This window comes from Arvicola amphibius, chromosome 8 (genome assembly GCF_903992535.2).
Source record: "Arvicola amphibius chromosome 8, mArvAmp1.2, whole genome shotgun sequence".
Lineage (NCBI taxonomy): Eukaryota > Metazoa > Chordata > Mammalia > Rodentia > Cricetidae > Arvicola > Arvicola amphibius.
The window spans coordinates 35,120,116-35,143,489 of NC_052054.1; the positions used below are offsets into that span (position 1 = coordinate 35,120,116).

General features: G+C 37.6%; 1 protein-coding gene across 2 annotated transcripts in view; it reads right to left on the minus strand.

Annotated features, from left to right (window-relative positions):
* The window catches only part of Lama2 (laminin subunit alpha 2), a 594,199-nt gene that overhangs the window by 390,583 nt on the left and 180,242 nt on the right, over positions 1 to 23,374 (minus strand). For both annotated transcript variants that reach the window (XM_038339597.1, XM_038339596.1), the window contains exon 4: positions 14,297 to 14,539. In XM_038339597.1, the coding sequence (XP_038195525.1) occupies positions 14,297 to 14,539 (243 nt within the window). The remainder of the gene's footprint in view (positions 1 to 14,296; positions 14,540 to 23,374) is intronic.

The window sequence follows — 23,374 nt, forward strand, 5'->3', positions numbered from 1 at the left end:
AGAAGGGAGATAATATTCCTTGAGCAGGCAGGAAGTACAATCAAGCAGCTTCCAAAGTGACCAATAAATGATGGAAACAATTAGCTACCTAAGCAATCACCCAAAGTTTCATTTTGCAACACTGAAGCAACCAATTTTGGCTAAGGCCTAGCATAACATGTATTGACCTATAATATTTAATAATTATATAACTTAAAAAATAAAACTTCATGTCAGAATATTAAATTATCTGTAAACAAATGTGCAACAAAGGAGGACAATGACCTCAAAATGTAAACAATCTATAAGTATCTTGATCAGATGTAGGAGTAATACATAATCCAATATGAAAGTATATTCTAAAAGTTATATCAATATACAAAATGTCCTAAACAGAGGTAAAAACAAGCATATATACAATCTGAAAGAATAACTTCTCATAGGTGTACAAATAATATAAACAAAAATAAATATATTACTTGAACTTGTATCAATATACAAACACTATATTAATATAATGTAAATTATCCGTAGTAATAGCTCACAAGCATTTACTCTATTACCCACTATTAGATAGCCACTCTATATTTATGTTGTGTAGTGTTTGTATATGTAGAGATGGTATTTTTGTATATGGGGTTGTTTGTGGGTACAGTGTGTGTGTGTGTGAGGAATGAAACAACATATTTGCTCAGATTCAATGATTCAATCAAACAGAAAATAGCACAGTGGAAGAAACAGAAAGCACAAGTTACATGAAGCATGGGGTATTTTTTGAGCAATTAATTGTTGTTTAATAACTAGAAAGAGTATACCTTAAGGTAATGCTGAATGGCTTGAAAACACACAAACAGAAGTAGTCACCCGTTATTAACACTGAGTACATTGTATTTTATGGCATCAAATGCATTTTGCATTTGTACAATTAGCAGCGTAGTAGGTCTACTATAGCAGCAACACCACAGGCATGACTAATGTGTTATGAAAGGATGCTATGTCATCCACAATGTCACGAGGTGTTAAGAATTTTTCAGATCTCCTATGTTCTTATTAATCAATCATGGCTTATGCTGTGATTGACTGCAACATCACTGTCCATGGTGTTATTGGATTTAAGTGGCCCACATAAAAAGCTGGGCCTCAGTAGTTTAGCTTGGTGAATGGAATTAGTACCTAGAGAACTTCATAGCTCCAGGTACTGCAGTTTGCATGTGAACACAAAGCTAGGTGCTCTGTTGATGACCGTTCTCTCCATATCTGGGTTCCTTGCTTCTCTAACCCTTTTATGTACCCACCATTAAGAGAAATACATATGACTTTCTTAGCATGGTTCCCTGGGAAGGAGACTATGCCCCTTTCAGACAACTGTACGAGCTTATCTCTGACAGTAACTTATGAGTCAAATAAGCTTGTTCGAGGAATTATTAAAAGGTTATCAATTAATGATAAAGATTATCAAATCACCAAGGGAAAGCGAGGGTTCTAAAGCTTTGGCCTTCTAGTGATGGAGTTCTTCACCATGAAGAGCACACCCCACATTATGTGAGCACCCCATGAAAATAAAGGCAAAGCAAGGGACAATGCTTTGTCCCTTGTACTCATAATCATCCCCACTTCTATTTCAGCAATAACTTAACTGGGACCATTGCATGAGGAAGGATTTCTCTCCAAATCTGTATATGTTTCAGCAAAGTCAGTGGCTTTTATCTTGTATTGCTTTCCTCTAAGTGTAAGTTGAAAGCCGGAGTTTTCTCGCTCTTGGATTGTTTTACAGATCAGTACAGAGAGCACCTTTAATCATTTATCCAGTGATTCAGAAGCTGAAATAATCATCTTGAATCAAAGCAATTCCTAAGGACACAGACCACCTCTGACCACTCAAACACTCAGTTTCCCAAACAGGTGGCTGCCATTCCCATTCATTCATTCATTCATTCATTCCTCTCTCTCTCCCTCTCTTGGTCCCTCCCTCCCTTCCTCCCTGTATTTCTTTCTTATGTCTTTCAGTACCTGAAATATCTTTGCCACCATCTTCCAAACTCTGAGATGTTTTCTCTGCCGCATTTCATGTCCTATATTAAGATTCTAAATATAACACACTTTAATCTCTGCACCCAAGACAGTGTTTGTCCTGTGGATGCTTCTCAGTATTTACTAAATGGAAAAATAAAAGATCAACTCCTACTCATGCTATATAAACTCGTGATTAATTTTACAATGGTGAGCCGTTTTTTGGATGAACTAAAGCTGTATTCAAACCACATTTTTGGTGTCCTATCTTTTGAGTAAAACATTTGCTTAGAAGTGATAAAAATGTAAGCTGCTCTCCCACAGCTAATTCAACATGAAACTTTATCTTGCTATGAGATAACTGAGTACAACATAACAAATTGTAGGAATGAAAAGCAAAAGGCTTTTCATCCATGGAAATAATATGGTGATAAGAAAGACAGCAAAATTAAACCACTGCTATGATTTTTCTTTTCCAAAGAGCAAAGACACTTTTCTTGACAGTATCTGAGAGTTTTCACCAATAATCTTACAATAAGGTAATATGTCTTGAGAATAGGGGATTGTCGCTGTAAGGGGCTATCAGGTTAAAAAATAGATGAAATGCTGATTCAAAGATGGCAGCTGTCAATCCTGGTATTTGAATGTCTATGTGTGTGACTGTGTTACATATAAGGGAACTGCAACATTCTGGAAGTACGGATATGCAGATTCACACGTTGTAGTACATAAGGCTAAACAAGAGCCTAAACTCATTGCCTATAGCCGGTATTCTGTCAACATCCCTCAGCTATCCACAACATCTGAAAGAAGCCGATTAAGCCTATGGAAATGCTATTTTTTTGTCCTCCTCTGCCCCTCCCCATAAAATAAAAAAACATATCTGATATGGCTTTCTTGAGCTTATTATTACCATATCACTAATTCAGCCATTAGAATACCTTTATAAAGTCTCTATCCTAGGTTATTACAAATTACTGTTTTAGCAGAGAGTTTGATATCTTTTTGGTGATATCAGTGAAAACATTCTCTACAATTAGTCTATACTTAAGATAGTTTAAATTTCTATGCATATGCCTATCCAGGCTTTTGCATACAGTAGTTTAAATCGTATGAAACTTCATTTTGTTGACTAAAAATAGTTTAATATTGGCAATTTCATGTGACTGGACCTAACAATGGGGCTGGGTTTAGAAGGCACTTATCAGTAGAATAGGAAGATAATTAATTCCTGCTGAACGAAAATTAAGAGCAGATTTGCAGGAGGAAAATGTGATTCCCTAAATTGCTGTCTTACCAGGTTGGTCATTCTCTTTCACAAAATAGCTCTCGGGACTTTTGCTTCCCATCAGGGGAATGTAAACCCTGTGTCTTGTATACTCCCCAGGTAGCAGAATTCAGCAAAGCTATTAGTTCATATATTTTCAGTAAAAATATTTGGTTGCAGTTAGTCTGGTATGGTGCAAAATGATACAGGTCCTCAGGCCAGAACGCTCTGCAGCAGGATTTTCCTTCTGCACCAGTTCAACTCTCAGTAGGCGGCCTGTTGTAGTAGCTCCTGGTATCTTTCTATGCTAGCTTATAAAGTGTAATCATAACCATTCTGCTCCTGGGTTATTTGTCTCAAGGACTTTTGATAACAGCTTGAGTGTCGAAACAGTTTCCCTATGGAGCAGAGCTTATTTTAATAGCTTCAAGTTCCTTTGTGTATTTTCAACAATACTTTGGCAATAAAGATAATACTACATTATCTTTCCTGTGTGAGACTGATTAATGGACATGGACACACCTTCCAGTTTCCCCAACAGACACAGTTGGCTGGCGCTTAACTATCCATACAGTGTTGCACAAGCCTTTGGAACCAATAGACACACACATTTAGAAAATGGCTGATTGGACCTAGGGGTTTTGTTTATGCAATTCACCATCAGAAGATCTGGACCGGATATTAATGTTGAACTTAAGTCACTTCATGACTTCAAACACCTTCCTTAGGCTCTAGCTCTAAAGTGAGAATACTAAAATATGAGCTTCAAATCTCTCCAATGCTAAGATGAAGCTCCACAGGAAAATATATGGCTTAGTACTTTAAAACCCACAAAGCAAATCCACAGAAAAAGGTACTGCTAATAGTCCTGATGATAAAGATGCTAATTCATCTACTAACTTTCTTTGTTTGTTTTTTGGGATTCACATTTTAACTGGAAGCCTATCAAACTTTCTTGGTGATGTTAAATAGAACTGATGAGACCCACCAAACCATATAAGACCTGATGTGGGATTCCCCTCTGTATGCTGTGAATACCATTGGTGAATAAAGAAACTGTCTTAGGCTTGTTGATAGAGCAGAAAATATATAGGCAGGGAAAACTAAACTGAATGTTGGGAGGAAGAAGGCAGAGTCAAGGAGGAGCCATGTAGCCCCGCCAGAGATAGAACCCAGAACTTTAGTCAGTAAGTCACAGCCACGTGGCAATACACAGATTACTATAAATGGGTTAAATTAATATGTAAGAGTTAGCCAATAAGAAGCAAGAGCTAATGGGCCAAGCAGTGTTTTAAATAATATAGTTTCTGTTTGATTATTTCAGGGCTGAGCAGCCGGGAATGAAACAAGCGGTCTCCTCCAACAAAAACCTGTCATTCCATCAATGGCCTATTTGCTCAGCAATTTAAAGCTGATTTTAAATGTTACAAGATGAATGAGAACTCAGAAGCAAAAATGCACTGCAATGAAAGTCAGACCTAAACATGGTCACATACAAAGAAAGGGGCTGTCAGAGGGTTGGGACTCCCAGCATGTATTCCAGAAAACTCCACACACAGGAAAATTCATAGAATCAAATCAGATCCAAAATTTATGTGGTTGCTATGAACCCTGGAAAAGTTACTCACCTTCTTGATGTCACTTTCTTCTCAGTTGTAAAGAAAGTAGATTCATTTATCCATATTTTGCTTTCCATGGGTAATTGAAACAATAGTCCAGAAACTTTACATCAAAAATCTCAGAAACAATTAATAAATTTCAAATTGTGTGTTGATGTTAGTTACCACTGGCATGATAAGACTTCACATAACCCTGTTCCATCCTGGTATGACACTGTGTGTGTTCTTGCCCCATAGTCACTAAGGAAACATCTCTTTGAAATTAGTTTGATTGTGTCCACTGAGCTTACATTAAATGTGTCCTTAACGTAAACAAATAATGACCCAAGACACAAGAATCATAATGTTGGTGATTGTAATACAGCATGCTATTATAATTGCTCTATTTTATTGTTTAGGGTTGTTGCTCTTACCCTGCCTATTCATACATTACACTTTATTATAAATATGTGCCTATAATAAAAAAGAACATCACATGCATGGGGTTCAGTTCTACTTGTGGTTTCACACATCCACTGGTAGTATAGAGATGATACTGGTTCCCTCACATATAAGCACAGTGCATGAGCCTGCTATATGTGAGTTTCTATTTATACACCCATCAGATAACATCTGTCATAAAAGTCAACTGCTATAAGAACTAGAACTATTATTATCTCCCTGGTTTGGTGCTAACCTCACAAGAGCACTTAAGACCCTCTTCTCTTCTCTTCCTTACAGTTCATTCTTTTTTCCTTTATTTTATTTTTTGAAACAATCTTTTTTATTTTATATACCAATCCCATTTCCCTCTTTCCCAGCTAAGAATCTAAGCAATAGTGGAGAGTAATGTGGGAGGGTCTTCTGTCTGAGTTGATTTCCTAAACTTAATAAAGAAACTGCCCAGCCCATTTGATTGGCCAGCCCTTAGGTGGGTGGAGTAGACAGAACAGAATGCTAGAAAGGGAAGTTAATAAATCATCATGCCTCTGTTCTCTGGGTCAGAAGCGATGAAGCTCCGACCCAAGATGGACATATGCTAGAATCTTCCCCATAAGGCACCACTTCGTGGTGCTACACAGATTATCAGATATGGGTTAATCAAGATGTGAGTAAGAGGCTGAAACTAATGGGCCAGGCAGTGTTTAAATGAATACAGTTTGTGTGTTGTTATTTCGGGACATAAGCTAGCAGGCAGCTGGGAGCCGGGCAGGACGAAAAGCAGGCCTGCACGCAGCTCCTCACTACAGAAGAGGGCGCCTTAACTGCCCTTCCCCTGTAATCAGATTGATGATTACCTTAATTGTCACCATAGTAGCTTATGGAAGCAGATGCAGAGATCCATAGTTTATTCTCTATGTAGACAAGTTGTTTGCTTCACTCATGTTTTCAGTATGGTTTTACAGCCCCACAAGCTCTCCACAAAGCACTACTACCTGGTCCTTCTGGACGCTCCCTGCTCTCCATCCAGCACAGTTTTTCTAAGACGGGGGATGGGCTATAGTAAACATGTACCATCTGTCATGTTATACGGGTTATATGGAATCATTGCAATAAACTATTAGGACCTTCACTCTGGCCATAGAATATGATAGACACATATTGGTTGTTAGCTTGTCCCTGCAAGTCCCATTGCTACTTGCTGGCAGAGCTATGCCAGTCCCATCAAGTGAGAGCATTCAGTATCAGTGTGCCACCTCCCACAGTTTCTTACTTTCTCACGGGTTGCAACAGGTTTGTACTTTTCAGCAGGTGCTGATACAGTCAACTCCATAACTACTCTCTTTTATATTAATGTTATCTTCCCAAGAATTGACTCTTATTAATCGGTTCCTCTGACTACCTTTATTTGCAAAGATACTATGTGAATTTAAAAAGCACTTGCTGTTTACTATGCACACTATTTTTAATGTGTGTACATGAAGGAAAAGTGTAAGGTCTAAAATGAAAAAGAAAGAATGCAATCTCCCCAATTTTATCTTTATTAGAAAGGTGTATTCTGAAGCACAATGAATAAAAATACCTTAAATAAATTATTTATATTATTTATGTGTGTAATACTTTATAAACAAATTATTTCAAAGGCTCTCTGTATTACAGCTGGAGAGTAAACATTGTTTCTCAGAGGGTTTCCATGTTATAGGCTGTTGATTAACCAAAGGTGATCATTGTGACAATTATGTACAGAGAAAGATATATGGAAATTTTAAATAATTATTTTCTTTAATATTTGTTTTTAACAGAGAGGAATTGATAATGTCTTTCTGCTTCTTCCCAAGGGAACAATTCCAAGGGTCACTTAAAAGGGATAATTCCTCCTTTTCATAGAAGCTCACACATGGAATCATACTATATCCATGACAAAATTACATCAAAGGAGAATTTCTGAAACATTTTTTAATGTGCTGGATTTCTGTCTTCTTTCTCTAGTAATTTTCAATTCTAAGGATCAGCATAATATCAGGCGATGAAAAGAAAATGAAAAATATTCTGTCTTACTATATAAAATTCTGTCACATAAGAAATCAAAATAATATCAAAACTATAAACACAGTTTTCCAAAAGAAGTGTCTTCAAGAATTAATGATGGTGCCTCCAGGGATTTTTATGTGAGATTGCCACATTTCAAAAGCAAACTCAAAAAGAATCTAAGTCCCATTAAGTTGCACTCCTGTGTGGCGGGAAGGCTTGTAGTAATAAGGAAAGAAAATCATTTGTCAATAACATAAAAGTATGGGTATGAGAAAGTTGAGGCAAAATCACCATGGAAACCATGAATATTCAGTTACAATGCAAATAAATTAAGAGTAATAATCCAGCCACAGGACAGGAAACATTGCTTATGCCTAAAAAAACACTGATTACAATTTTGACATTTGGATTCCTAAAAATTTTCTATCTATACAGAGCATTCTCCTCAACATTATTAATACAATTTTTCCCTCCTCCACCTATTCAACCATCAATAACCCAGTATAGTTATTTACCCTGATCTAAACCACCAAAGACTATGGTCACTACCTCCTATTAGATTTCCTGAGAACAATGTGCTGTTGTCTTCTTTCAGTTACAAATTACCAACGTTCTTTCCTTAAGTAACCCTTTACTGTGTTCTTATCCAGGGACTGCAGAAGCTGGAGTTGTCTGAACAGCAAGGTAGTAGAGACTTCAGAATCAGAGGCACCAGGAGAACATGTTTAAAACATGCTTCCCAAGTCCTTCTCATATGCACTTAACCTACAAGACTCTAACCCCCCAAAAAATAATCTTTAGGAAATAGTTTATGAGATTTACAAGTGAATCCACCTTCTCAGTGGTGGCTTCAAGTGGCCGTCCTTGTAACAGTTCGCAGTGGTTTCTCCAGCAACTGCTTTCCCACAGATGCAGTCCTCTCTGTAGGATGGTAGAGGGAGTCTTTGCATCTCAGAGGGGAGGCATGTCTGCATATGGGTGCCAATTAGAGCTCTCTCCTGTGGCTGGAATCACAAACTAATGGAGACTCCCTGTGGTCTGCTGCTTCATACCCTGCAATGCCTATTACTAAATTCCAGATCATTCTTTCTGACCAGAGGAAAGCAAATTCCTGCTGAGTCCTCTCAGCACTGATGACACAAAATGACTTTTCTAAAATTAAACTCTAAAGGCTTTTTTTCCCCAATGCCTCCCATGGTTTTCAGCCTGAGTAACAACACACAGGTTATCCCTCCCCGCCCCCCGTGGTCCTCCATCTCCCTCCTATGCCAGGCCCTAATACTTGATGCACCAGCATTATCACAGCTCACATTGAGCTTCACTGCTCCCTTGGGATTCAAGCCCAGCATGCAGAGTTAATCTCTTTCTTGCTAGTAGTTGAACCTTGTTATCTTGGGAACTTAGTGCAACCCTGAAGTTCTCTCATGGTAAAGCCACATGGTAAACATTTCTTGATCTCTTGAAAACCATGTAGACTGTGCTGAGAAAAACCAGCGAAGGTAATAAGTCAGGTGCTGGAGCAAAAAATTCCAAATAAACAGGCAGGCATGATGCAGCCAAGACAGAAAAGGTCAGAGAAAAGCTAGAAGTCAGGATTGATAGCTTGAACAAAGGCGGTACCAAATCCTGGGCACAGAGGTTAGACTCAAGGTCTGGCCTTTATAAGATTACTGATGAATTAACCTAGCTATCTTTTAACCTAACAATGGTGTATTATCTTCCTGAAATGATGTTCTAGAATGACTTGAGGGTTTGGCATGTCTCCAAATGTCTCCAAACAAGTAATAATATAACCTACATCATTGGCTTGGACACTGGTTATGGGAAAATGATATCCTATTCATACTCTATTCTTAAACCTAAGGAAATAATTATATAGGTGTATTATAATGAAGATGTGTTTATTTCATCATGTCTTTTTCATTGATAAACTTTAATAATATCTTTTTCCTTAATTATGACTTCACTTTATACTTAAAGGATATTATGAAGTTCTGAATAAAAGTGATTATTCTATGCTTAGTCAAAAACACATATTTGAGATTGTGGTGAACATATAGACACTGTTGTTCCAAATGAAAAGTTATCTAAAACCATAATCTTATGAATGAATGAATAAAGAGAAAATGTACATGAAATTAAATATGAGGTACAAGTGACAGCTGCTTCTTCCATGGAATTCTTTCCTCAAACCTAGAAGGTCAATTTAATTATAATACATCAGGCAGTTCCTAACTGAATAACAGTCTATGAAATACCTTTTCAACAGGTCTGAAAATATCTCTTAGAACTATTACAGATCAGATGTTATGAAGGAGAATTCAAATCTGGATGCAATGTTATGTCCTGATTTGAATTCCAAAAGAGAAAAACAGACAGTAATGGAGAAATTAGCAATATCTGAATAAAGTCAGGACTTTGCTTCATAATGCTGTACTAATGAAGTTTGACTATTTTGCTTTGACAAGGCTTATGTAAGACATTACTTATAGCAGCATTGTGTAAAACTATGTCATGATTCTCTGCATCTTAAAATTATGTAAATTTAACACAATTCCAAAATTTAAAAAATTCATAAATGACTTTGATTCTCTTTCTCTTGTGTTAAATAACCAAGACAAACATTTCCAATGACAAGCACCAAATGACATAAAATACACAAGGAAATCTGTTTAAAACCATCTGAACACTATCAAGAGGATGAAAAATAATGTCTAGAGAGGTGCTGGTGCATTGTGATGAGTTCAGTCCTGTGAGCATGTTCCTGTCCTGGAGACAGAGAAAAGACTGAGAAATGCTTTGGTGGTTCTGCTTAAGAGAGTAAAAGTTGGATCCTAAAGTTTGAGGGCTCAAGACTTAGTAGATTCCATGTCTATTGGCTTGAACACCAAAGACAGGATGCCCAGGAATGAGTGCAACTGGAATTAGAGCAGCTGTCACCAGGTTCTGCCAAGGCTTTATTCATCTGAGTGTCCCAGGAATTTAAATCCGTAAACTGTTTAAAGAGCATCCAGATTGCTATGTGGGGTGGGTAGAAGCATCAGAAAACCCTCACAGGAAGATTATATCCCAGGCCTTCAATTATTTCCATAAACACTTTTCAAATACAATTTTGTTCTGCAAAGTAATGAGGAATATGTGGATATAGACAATATAAAATGAACCAGACAGTAACTGGGCAACAAAATACATCTCCAAAGGCCAGGCATTGTGTTGTTAGACAAAATCTTCAAATAAGTATAACATTGTACTCTAGGAAATAAAGACATGATACTGTTACATTCAACACAAATTATACTATTAAATTAATTTTATTTATTTTTAAATATATGTGTGTTTATGGCCATGTCAGTGTGGGTTTGAATAGCAGCCAGAGGGCATCATATTCCCTGAAGTTGGAGTTACACACAGCTGTGAGTCTGACTCAGGTGCTGAGAGTTGAACTCAGCTCCTCTTCAAGAACAGTGTGTTCTCTTAACCACTGACCCATATCTCTAACTCCCTAAATTAAATGGTTAATAAACATAAAATTGCAGGAGAAACCTAGAAACTCTAAACTTCTATTTGGATATGAACCAGAGAAATTCTAGAAATTGAAAGTTACCATAAACCAAGTCTGTTAATACTTTCAATAGTTTATACCCAGCTCTGAGCACAATTTAATACATTAAAGTATATCATAATATTTACAGAAATACACAAAAAAGGAAATGGACAAAGGTTATAGACTCTCAAGTGAGACACACAAGTGTAAGGCAAAAAGTGACAAATATGTGTTCATTTGTTTTCAATTGGAATTGGAGAGGAAAGCCCAAAAGGAGCAATATATGCGGGAGCACTCACAGAATCATGTTTGCTTCTCTTGATCAATTTTCTTTTTGAAAGTCGCATGTTCCACAAAGTGAATTCCATAAAATAAGGGGGAAAGTCTAGGAGAAGCTGGTATTTTATATATATATATATATATATATATATATATATATATATATATATGGCTTTCTGAGACAGGGTTTCTCTGTGTAGCTTTGGAACCTGTTATGGAACTTGTTCTGTAGACCAGGCCGGCATTGAACTCACAGAGATCCACCTGGCTCTGCTGGGATTAAAGGGCATGCGCCACCATCACCTGGCTTGTCTTATTCTTAAATCCTATCATTCTGTTGGGAGTATTGGATGTCTCTGTTCCTTACTTCAGCTTTGTTCCTGTAAGAGTCAAAGAGACTCGAGGAAGCACATAACAGGAAAATCTGGATTACCTTTGCTTAGTCTTTTTCACTGAGTAGTGGTGTGGAGGAATGGCCTTTCAGATAAACAGCAGTCATTCGTTAGACCAGTTGTGTCTGTTTACAAGCCACTATCATCCTAGACTTCTTGACTACTGCCATTTTCCTTGAAGGAGGTACTGTGGGGAGCAGTAGACCTTCACTTGAGATCCTGGCTACTCCTCCTGGCCATTTGTATGCAATTCTATATTAACTGTATGTGGCCTTGGTGTCCAAAGGATATGCTCTGATAGAATATATAGAATGGGGATGTTAACTGAAAGGGGGCTTGGTCTATGCAGCTATAGGAAAATCATCCTGCATGTTGAGTGAGACTTTCCAGCATGGCTGCTAGAGTCTTCTCCCATGCTTCTGCAAGAAAGCCCTCATTCACGATCTTCAATTCCAAAAATTTCATTGGTTCCCCCAGGGTAAGCTTTGATGGAACTGTTCTTTGGTTTGTCCTTAGGACCTTAGGAGAAGGACAGAAATACTGTCCCTTACATTGTCCTTCTAGAGAAAGGGTTCTCTAACCTTTTAGTGGATGTTGTCTCGTCTATAAAGATGGCAGGCAGTTGAAGAAACAAAGGAGTATAATCTGTAGATCCTAGATTTCAGAGATAAATCACATTATACCTAAGATACATGTCATGAAAATAGAGCTGTCTAGTTGAAGGAAACTGATGAGACAAATGAGAGGTTAATAGCCAGTGGTAGTGAGACAGTGAGGGATATATTCAAAGTATGTCATATATTTAAATGGCAATGTGTCTATAAACCACCCCCAAATAACTAGAAAAGAAACAAAACAAGCAAGAAAACAAAGGACTTTGTTCCTGTTGGAAGGTTGAATCCATCTAAATGTTAGAAAACCATCTATAATGTGTAAGGAGGAGCTACTCACATAACTATACATTACATAGCTACCTAGGTACACTTTATATTGTTCAACCAACATCTGAATTGGAGCATATCTTAAAAGGTAAAGAATTAGATAATTGTTAGACCTAGGTAAAAACTGGAAGAGAAAAGGAGAATAATAAAATTCAACTCACATCCATATATTTTCTGCATGCCACACTTTTCTCTCTCTAAAACAAACTGTCCTTGAATTAGCCATCTCTGGGCACAAAGGTTGAACAGCTGTTTGACTTAGTGCATTTGACTTCTTGTCATTTCTCAGATTGAGATATTTGATGGGTACACCATTTGGAATGGGGTTTTCCATCACAGATGTTGTTTTTGAGCATGAAGTTTGAGATAGAATAAGAGTAATATTTTGAATTTGTAGGATTAAATTGCCGAAAAGGAGTCTGGCAGACATTTGAAAACCCGAACTTCATCCCCAAAAGCATTTAGAGGCGATCCAGATTGACTATGGTAGGGATAATGGAATAGGAATGTAGCTTATCTGGAAGTATTCACAGAAGATGACATGGTCCTCAGATACTGGACTGGGGAGAGAGTAGCGGATGGGGTACAGACTGTATCCCACATAAGATTGTTTTCCTTAGGACTTTGTGATGCTGAAATATGCGTTCACCAGAAATACAATTTCAATCTGGATCTTTTCCAGGCTAGCAGTTCGCAGGACAATTCCTTTCTGTGTAGCCCAATAACCTCAGCTACATCTCCACCAGATCCGTATCACACCAAGGAATAGTAAGTACTCAGTGGGTACTCTGCAGCATGCGTGGTTGTTGGGCATTGTGTTCTCCCATCCACGTCTACAAATCACTCATCTCTGTCTCCCACTATCGCATATCCACACGGACTTTACTTTCAATAGCGTGTCATCAACTTGCATGAGCTCCTCAACTCTCAGTTGTCAAATGGACTTTGTTTAAGCCGGGCTAATAGAAGTATTCTAAGCATATGTAAGGTATGGTTTAAAAACAGCTATGGTTACAACACACTTGATCATGCTCACCAGCTAATGTTTAACTATTTCTAGTGTCCCTAACTTATGAGAGGTGGAACTGAGGCACAGGGAATTTAAGCAATTGGACCAAGAACACACAAGTAGCATAATGCAAGTCATAACCTGGATCCATGGCTTAAAACTAATGAATAAAATCTACAATATTATCCCCAAAACTGAAAAAGAAAAAAGGAAACGCAGTATGGGGCAACTGAACACTCCTGAATTATGAATTATGAATACTTGCATATAATTGAGAGCTGAAGCACCTTCACAGAAACTTTCAGGAAGGTTTCACTAAAGCGATAACATTATACTGCAGCCCTCCATGGTGACAGCAGAAATTCATATAAAACATGACATAAATTTCATTTTATATCGATTATGGGGTTTTTGGGTTTGTTTTCTTGCTTTCTACAATTCCCCTCTCTTGTCTCTCACCTCAGACTGTGTGTATACTGCGGAACTTTCTTTCAGTCTTCAGTCTTTCCCTCGTCACTAACAATTGCCATTGTGAGGAATATCCTAAGATGTAAAATTAATCTCTGGCTTCCTAACTAAAACCCATTTCCTCATCTCTGATCTTTATTGGAGAGGGGAGACACAGGAAGGTGGTTAGCATTCTAATCACCTTGGGTTTTCTTCTTGATTTAATAACACGTTTAAATCTACTTTTGCTAAATCCCATTTAAAACCTTCCTGACATTAATTACTGTTATGCGCATGTCTCTGATGGGGGAGCACTGTACCATAGTCAATGTGCTTCAGCACAGCTTCTCCATCTTACCTCTCCGTTTTCTAGAGGATGGATCTTGGAATAAAACGAAGTGCAGATGACCTCATCATCTTTTGCGTAGGACGGCGGTCCGGTGCGGGGATAGATATTGTAGAGGGTCAGGCACTCTGTGTCCGTCACTGCATGATACTGCCATGGTTTGTACTCCACGTCATCCAGGGAACGTTCCAAAATCCAGTTTCCGGGTCGAGGGGAGTTGGCTGCTTTCACGATCACATAGGCAATCTGGAACACCTGAGGATGAGTGACAACGGCACAGCTGTGAGTTCCAAAGTGCTCTCTCTTAGTTGTGCCAAATAGAAAGAGGGTCACTATCTAAGAGTTCATCTCAGATTTTGTTTTATAACTCAGTTGTGCTCTGCAAAAGTGATTTTAGTATTGCATGCTCATATTTAATACCTTCTTGCTGAGACAAGCTATTTCATTTTAACATTCATGACTTTGAAGGCAATGAGTTAAGACTAGACTTGAGTTCTCTAACAACTCATTAGTATTGCTTCACCTAGTTTTTAAAGTTCTCTTACAGCATTAACACTAGAAACTTACTCCATACCAATTTCCTCACCTCATATTGGAGGCAAGAAAATATATACTAAAAATAAAAACAAGTTTATTTAAATCCATCTAATCCTCAAAAAAACTGTAGACTGTTTGACATCGAACACAGCATAGCACTTCAGGGACATATTCCTGTGCTCAAATTGTAGGTCCAGCATTTGTGCAAACCTAGGAAGATTATTTCTTCCTGCCTGTAGTTTCCTTTTCTATGAATTAAGAGCAAGAATTAAGCACATTCCCAAAACACCAGTGATTAAATGGGATAATGTACACAAAGTCTCTTAAAAAAGTACTTGGAAGTACTTTTTCTTCTTGGAAGAACCGATAAATGTGGATTTCTCTGCATCCCCACATAGAAAATATGGAGCAGAGATCCCAGTGACGTGTGAACAAGTGATTAAAACTATAACATAATAAATGGAGGGGGATTCTGTGCTTTATCTTTATGAGAAGTAAATATCTAAAAATCAGGGAAGGAAGAGGCACCACTGCTAATATTTGACAGAATAAACCCAGGGGCAGAAGACAGGGGAAGCAGTAACCTTTTCAAATCTGCATACAATTTAATGATGGTGGGGGAGGGCGGGTAGAGAGAGAGCTAAATGTTTGTGAAAATGTGTGTTTGCAGGGCAGCAAGAAAGTCTCAAAGAATAATGTTCAGATATTATAAAGTGACAGTTTTGTGTACTATCAGAGACAGAAATATAGATGCAACCTAGATAAAATGCCATCTCTCTAGAATGGAAATGATAATCCATGAACAGAAACAATAAAACAATATAATAATTTCTAGACTGGTAAATCCTATACCATATAGGGATTTTGAAAGCTTTAAGGTCACTGGATGATGAGGTCACTAGCGAGGATGAACCAGGTGACAGGTCTTTCCAGCAATGTGATTAAAGATCCTTCTTTGTTATAGAGGGTATCCTAAAAGAAATGTTCTGGAGAAACTGTATTGGCTTTTGAGTTCCATGAATTCATTATAGTGCCTGTGATATACTCTTAGATAAGAAATCTTAAAATATGAAACTTGTTATAGAAGGGGCAATTTAGGTCACAGCTGCTGTTTCTGGAAGATGTTTTCTAAAAGGTAGGCAAACCATGGGTAGTGAGAAAAACACACAATCCCTCAAATGATTGAAATTAGAGCTGGTATTTTCTGGCTAGACAAAGTGTGGGAAACTGCAGGTTAGAATGTGAATTCCTTCTGTTAGTCACTATTTCCAATAATTTAAATGCCGTCTTTTCCTTGAGGCCAACGGACTAAACCAAGTAAGATAAGAAGCATCCAAGATGTCTAACCTGTTCAGAAAGGTCTTGTGCCATTCTGCTCTCATGAATGCCATATAAGTGAGATTATTTATGAGTTTTGTTTTTTTTCCATGTGTATGTGTGCATACGCATGTGTGTATGTGTGTGTGTGAGTGTGCACAGGCCCAACATTGATGTTGGGGATTATCCTTGACCATTCTCTACCACATTCATTGAGGCAGAATCTCTCACTGAACACAGAGCTTGCCAATATGGCTAATCTGTTGACCATTTTGCCCTAGCATTTCTTTGTATCTGCCTTCAGAGTGCTGAAGTTATCACTAGACTACCATGCTCATGCAGGGTTTAGATGGGTGCTGGGGATTTAAACCTCATTCTTCACAATTGCACACAAGAGCTTTGCCCACTGAATAATCTCTGTAGCCCTCAAGTTTATATTTCTGTAATTTTAGATACACACATATCTTTGAATGCACATATAAATATTTGGAAATACTTATATATTTGAAACAAAAGTATTCATACCATGTTAAAGCCATTTACTCTAAAGATGAGGAATCAAGGAGAGGTGGAGCATGAGGGCTCTTTCTTCATCCTACTATCCTTCATGTTACTTGTATTAACACAAATGTCCTACTTTCCAACCAAATGATTACTGTTATTACTGTTTTGTGGTTGTAAAACTTAGACCCAAAGACTATCACACACTTGGAGAACACATTACAATAGAACTGAATCTGCAGTCCTAGTTTCTTCTATTCTGAGTGGCCTTGGATAGCCCATAATTTGTAATTCTTCTACTTAAACTCGAATGTAGAGATTATAGTTACTGATGGCTTCCTATGACCTAGGTGGATCAGATTCCATTATCTGCAGTATTTGCTTTTCTGAAATTTTAGGTGTTGGGTTGGCCTTAAGGAATTATCTCCCTTTAAATAGATGCTAGTAAATAATATGTTAATGAAGTCCTCCTTGAGGAATACATCAACAAATCCTGGTACGGAATATAAAGGAGGGCAGGTCTCTACTGCACAGCCATTGTCTCTTCTTAGATAGCTATAATCCTGAAGCAACTTTGACAGACCTTAAAATGGTAAGAAAGGGAAACAGCTAATTTCTAAGGATTCAGGGAACTAGGACTTTGGCTTTTACATCCTTAAAATTGCTGTCATTTTAATAATAATATTTTGAGACAGTGAGAATTCAGCATTTATGGCATGTAGCTGAGTTATGAAAATCACTAAAACATTCAGGTTCCTGGTTTTCATTTAGCTCTGGCCATCTCTGTTTGCAAGAACCTGAATTCTAGTCAACACTAGGTAGGGCATACTTGGAGGCATGACTTGGAGGAAGCAAGACATACATTTCTCTGCTGCTTATCTTCACCAGCTTTGATGGTCTAAGGAAAGTAAGTAAACTCTTTAATATTCCACTTTCTAATTTTTTTTCCAAAGACAGCACAAGGAAGTGATAGTGAGATAATGAACACAAAATGCTGGGGACACTTTTGGAAAGCCTGTCTGCTGCACATATATTCAAGTTGGTATCTTTCCTTCCAGGGGGAAAAATGGGCAAAGATTTTTTTAAAGATACACAGAAACAAAAGATAATGGAACATATTAGAGATCACAGTTAGTCCATAAGAAAAATAAGGATATACTGAGGTTATAGATAAGGAACTTTGTTTAACAACAGCTCAGCAAGCAGATAGAGGAACAGGCCAACTTCTCTTGGGGCTGTGATATAGATTTATGTTTTCAGAGCGTCTGTGTTGGCTCTGAAACAATAGATGAAAACTTTTTTAAACAAAGTATCTCGGAGCCTCATTCTATAATTCAATATAACAGCCAGTATTAGGCGCCATGAAAAGCAGTTGCTGCTTTTTAAAATATCAAAAGAGCACCATTTCAAAACAATACTGCTCTTTCATCTGCTTTCTGTGGATTCTTCTACATCCCATGCAACATTAATTAAATTTGTTGGCATGTACTATTATGAATAAACTTCTTAAAGTGTTGTAAATAGCATTATTGAAAAACACAATGAATAGAAGCATTCTTTGAGGGCTTGAGAGAGTGAATGTGGAAATTTCTAAGAGTTTTCTAAGTACTTCACATTTTGAATGCCTCAAACAGAATAGCTCTTTAATGTTTCCTATGCTGTTTTTATTAACTGTCTCTTGGGTTTTACATATAAAGACTCTTAGAAATCAGTAATGCTAATACCTTATTCTAGATGAATAAGGGTCCCATCTGTTACAGTATGCAGCAAGGAAGGCAAACATCCCACTATAACAACTACTGAGACCTCTAGGTTTCAACGTCCATAATATATCAATGCGATATGCAAATGGTTTTTGTTTATTTGTTGGTTGATTGGTTGACTGGTTGTATTGGGTGCGGGCTTGGTTTTTAGTAGGAGGGTAACTTTTTTTTTTAAATTTAGTGCCTGGAAAAAATTCAAAATAACTTTTTAAATGACAGAAAATATCTGGAATGCTACTGTAACCAAGAAAACTTTCTGTGTCCTATTACTCTTGCTGCTCATCCACACATGTAACAGGCAATCATGTAATTACTTTATTTGATGCAGTGTTGAACTAGATGTTCCTTCTCCAATAATTGGAGTATTTAGAAAGCAGTTTCATTTAGCATGTAATTGGAGAAAAGGGTCCTTTAGAAGGATCTATCAGTGCAAGGATAATTATAAAACACAACAAGCATTACAGAAAGATACCTTTTTATGCCATTGCTAAAATAATGTGATACTGTACAATGCTGCCTCAAGTCAGTAAATTGGGTACTTGGAGAGCTCTGGGTGCTATCCTGTTGCTGATTATTTTTGCTCACCTACAAAAGATGAGATATGGGAAGGATTCAGAACTAAGTCTAATGTATGCATTGGTGAGTGATTTCTTTAAGACTGACTCCCAGAACTTTTAGGATTCTCTTTTTCCCTGGTACCTTGGTCTTCAGAAAGATGCTACCAAAAAGTGTTGCACTTTTTATATTCTGGAAATTTTGAGTCTCAGTGGTATACAGTTAAAGGAATCTAGATGAAGCTTGGAAGACAATTCAGGGGTTAAGAGTGCCTATTGTGCAATGATCTTGTCTGTTTCCAATTTCCAGGTGGGCCAATTTCCAGGTTTTTCTTTGGGTTCACCAATTACTTAGCTTCTCTAGGATCATGAACTATAGGCTCAATGTCTTTTGTTTATGCCTAGTATCCACTTATGAGTGAGCACATACCAATTTGTTGCTTTTTTTTGGGGGGGGGGTTCTGGGTTACTTCACTCAGGATAGTGTTTTCTAATTCCATCCATTTGCACGCAAAATGCAAGATGTCATTGTTTGTACCATTGAGTAGTACTCTAATGTGTAGATGTGCCACACTTTCTTTACCCATTCTTCTGTTGAGGGACATCTAGGTTGTTTCCAGGTTCTGGCTATTACAAATAATGCTGCTATGAATATAGTTGAACAAATGCTTTTGTAGTATAATTGAGCATCTTTTGGGTATATTCCCAAGAGTGGTATTGCTGTATCTTGAGGTAGGTTGATTCCAAGTTTTCTGAGAATCCAAAACACTGATTTCCAAAAAAAAAAAAAATTGGGATGAGGGCAGGGGATAGAAGAAAGGGGAGAAAGGGAGGTTTGAGGAGAACTTGAGGGAATGGGATAGTTGAGATGGAGGAAGGACATATATGAGAGCAAGAAAAGAGGTATCTTTATTGTGGGAGCCATTATGGTATTAGCAAGAAACCTGGATCTAGAAAAATGCCCAGGAATCCACAAGGATGACCCCAGATAAGACCCTAAGCAAGAGAGTGTCAGAACTAGCCTTATTTTGGAGTCAGACTGATGAGTATCTTAATAAATATCATCATAGAACCTTCATCTAACAACAGATGGAAACAGAGGCAAAGACCCACATCAGAGCACTGGACTGAGCTCCCAAGGTCCAGTTGAAGAGTGGAAGAAGTGAGAGTATGAGCAAGAAATTCAAGACCATGAGGGGTTCATCCACTGAGACAGTATGCCTGAGCTAATGGTAGCTCACCAATTCCAACTGGACTGGGAGTAAACAAGCATGGGTACAAACTAGTCCCTCTGAATGTGGTTGACATATGGGCAGACTGAGGGAAAACTGGTAATGACACTGGGATTTGTCTCTACTGCATGTACTGGCTTCTTGGGATCCTATTCTCTTTAGATGTATACCTTGTTCAACCTAGATGTAGTAGGGAGAGCCTTGGACTTTCCACAGGGCGGGGTACATTGCCCTCTCTTAGGATTGGAGGGGGATAGGGTGGGAGAGTATGTGGAGGGAGTAGGAGGGGAGTGGGAGGAGGGAAGGAAATAGGAATTGGGATTGGTATTTTTTTTAAGTAATAAAATAATAATAATAATAATAATAATAATAATGATAATAATAAATAGAGTGCCTGTTGTGCAATCAGGACCAGAAATTTCCTCCTAGTAATCATCTAACAACTAAGGTATCATGCAAATGCTGTAAGAAGAGTTTTGACACCCTCTTCTGGCCTGCACATACACATAGGTGTGTGTACCTACATTCTCCATAAATACACACACATACACACATTCATATGGACACCAATTACACACACACACAGACACAAACACAAATGAATAAAATAATTGTGTTTTTGATAAAAATAAAAACAGGATGAATTATGACTCCTTAAGAGGGGAAGAAGGTCTTTCCTTCAAGTGCTTCACAAAAGACTAATAAACCAATGAAGACCAGTGGCTATAAGCAGCAGTGGAGATTCTTCAGGGAGGACTTGACCCAACTCACTCTCTTCTGAATCTTCTTCCCTTATAGCCTATGAGACTAGCAGGTACCCATCTAATTTCTGTCTTATTGTGTGCACTGCTTCTTTCTCTACACTGCCATTAGTTTGGAAACTATAGCCAGACATTGCCAGCAGGAATCTTGGCAATATTCTAATATCTGTTTTTGTCCATGCTTTGAATTTTAACGTTACTAGCAGCTGTGACCCAACCTCCACATTACATGAACTGTATTTTGAAAGCTCATTTGTATTCTTTGCTTTAAAATGATACATGAGCCAAATTGTGCTTTTTGATCCATTGTATTTTAAATTGGTGAGAGTGACCTGATGTCAAAACAAGAAGGGATTTTTGGAAGCATGAATTTTCAAGCTTAGGGAAAAATTCAAGAGGTTCGTAGAGGTATCTGTGTTTCTTTGCTTGAGTTAATGGACACAGTTCCTGTGATTATCAGTTGTTTCATCTTTATCCACTAAAGAAAAGTTAAGAAACAAAACATAATACAATAACAACAAAGAGAAATGAATGAAGAGAACTTGGTGTTTTTGGAAGATCCATGAAAATTGTTGATGAAAAACAGAGGTTATGGCCAAAGAACTTAGAATGTCTGTAGCTATCTTGAAACTCCAGAAATTTATAGACAAACTACTCATGAAAGCAGGAGCCTAGCATGGGCTGACTAGATGAAAGTCAATGCAAGGCTGTGTATAAGGAAGAGGGACACAACACTTTCTTCTCTCCTACGGCGTATAGAACCAGGTTCTTACTCTACACAAATGTCTGAATTAGTGCACAAAAATTATGGCACATTTATTTAAAGATCTTATAATAAAGATCACTATCTATATACTGATAATGGTGTTGTTAAACTCAAATTTAAGCCTGACACCAAGTGTAAGAGGTTTGAAATGAGGCTGTAAAATTTAAAAGCAAAAATTAAGCTAAAAACATTCATAGTTATTATATTTGTAGTGAGTTGTGTGTCTATTTATCTCTTTATTTCATTCAGGAAACCCAGAATGATACAACAGGGGCTTAAGAGGAGTTCAGTTGTCCATACTTTCAGTCTTCAGGCAAATTCATCTCAAATAATTCCACATACTAAAATGGTGTGTAATTGTCACTCAATAATACTGTGTAGGCCACTTATCTCTCCCTCCTTCAAATGTGTTAGCATAGCTGTGCATGAACTGATTGAGGTTTCAGGTAAGCAGATGTGCCAGTCTGCCTCAGGGTAAGTGGCTCTGTCAGGCCACATGAGGAACAGGAACATTCTGCCCCCAATTAATACAGATTATTAAAATGCTCACATACACTCATGAAATTAATACATTTTAAAATGAATGCTTCACCACCTAAGATTTTTTCTAAGAAACAATAATCTGCCTGGATGACTAATGATAATCCTGTGAAGAGAGAATTTGCAATTATTTGTTGAAATTGGATTTTTTATAAAGGGTTTAAATCAATGGCTAACTTTTCAACCAACAGTCTTGAAGGACTTTTTTGCTTCTTTCTACAAGAAGGAAAATCTTTACGTCTAGTCCAAATAAATGAGCTACTTTTCAGTTTTCTCTATTAATACACAGTTAACATACAATTGCATACAATAATATGTAATTCTATTCATTTCATGAAAAATATTAGACAGAATTTTTTCCTAAAGCTGAACAAGCTTATAAAGTTAACGTCTAAAACATTAAAACCAGGATAATCAAGAACACACTAAAATTAAAGTGCCCTGAGTAGATGAATTCACCTTTAGACGACAAGAGCCTGCATGGGAAATGTTGATGTTGTGTTGCTTCCCTTTGTTGTGAGGAGGATCTACTTTAATCAATGGCCCTATAGACCATCGATGGCCTTTGATATCACCAAAATGAAGACACCCAGACATTTCTACAGTGTGTTAGAGGCATGGTCTGCCACCTATAAAATAGTTGAGCCAAAAGAGTGAAGTTCTATCAAAGGAAGTCAAGATGGGTCATAGTCAGGTACTATGGTCGTGTGCAAACAGTACTACAGTTATCATAGAGAGGTGATGTGGGATGTCCTTTTGTATATGTGTTACTTTTATTGATTGATGAATGAAGCTGTTTTAGTCAATGGCTTAGTAGAGTACAGCCAAATGGGAAATCCAAACAGAGAGAGAGAGTGTGTGTGTGGGTAGAGTCAAAGTAGCTGTTGAGGGAGACAGATGCCAGAATATTACCAGGGAGCCACAGCATTGTGGTGATACACAGATGAATAGAAATGGGTTAATTTAAGATATAAGAGAAAGGTAGGGATATGCCTAAGCTATTGGCAAAACATTGTTGTGACTAATATAGTTTCTATGTGATCGTTCAGGTTTGGGTGGCTGGGAAACAAAGCACAGCCGGTGTGGAAGGTCCTAAGCTAGCAGGGTGGCTGGGATGAA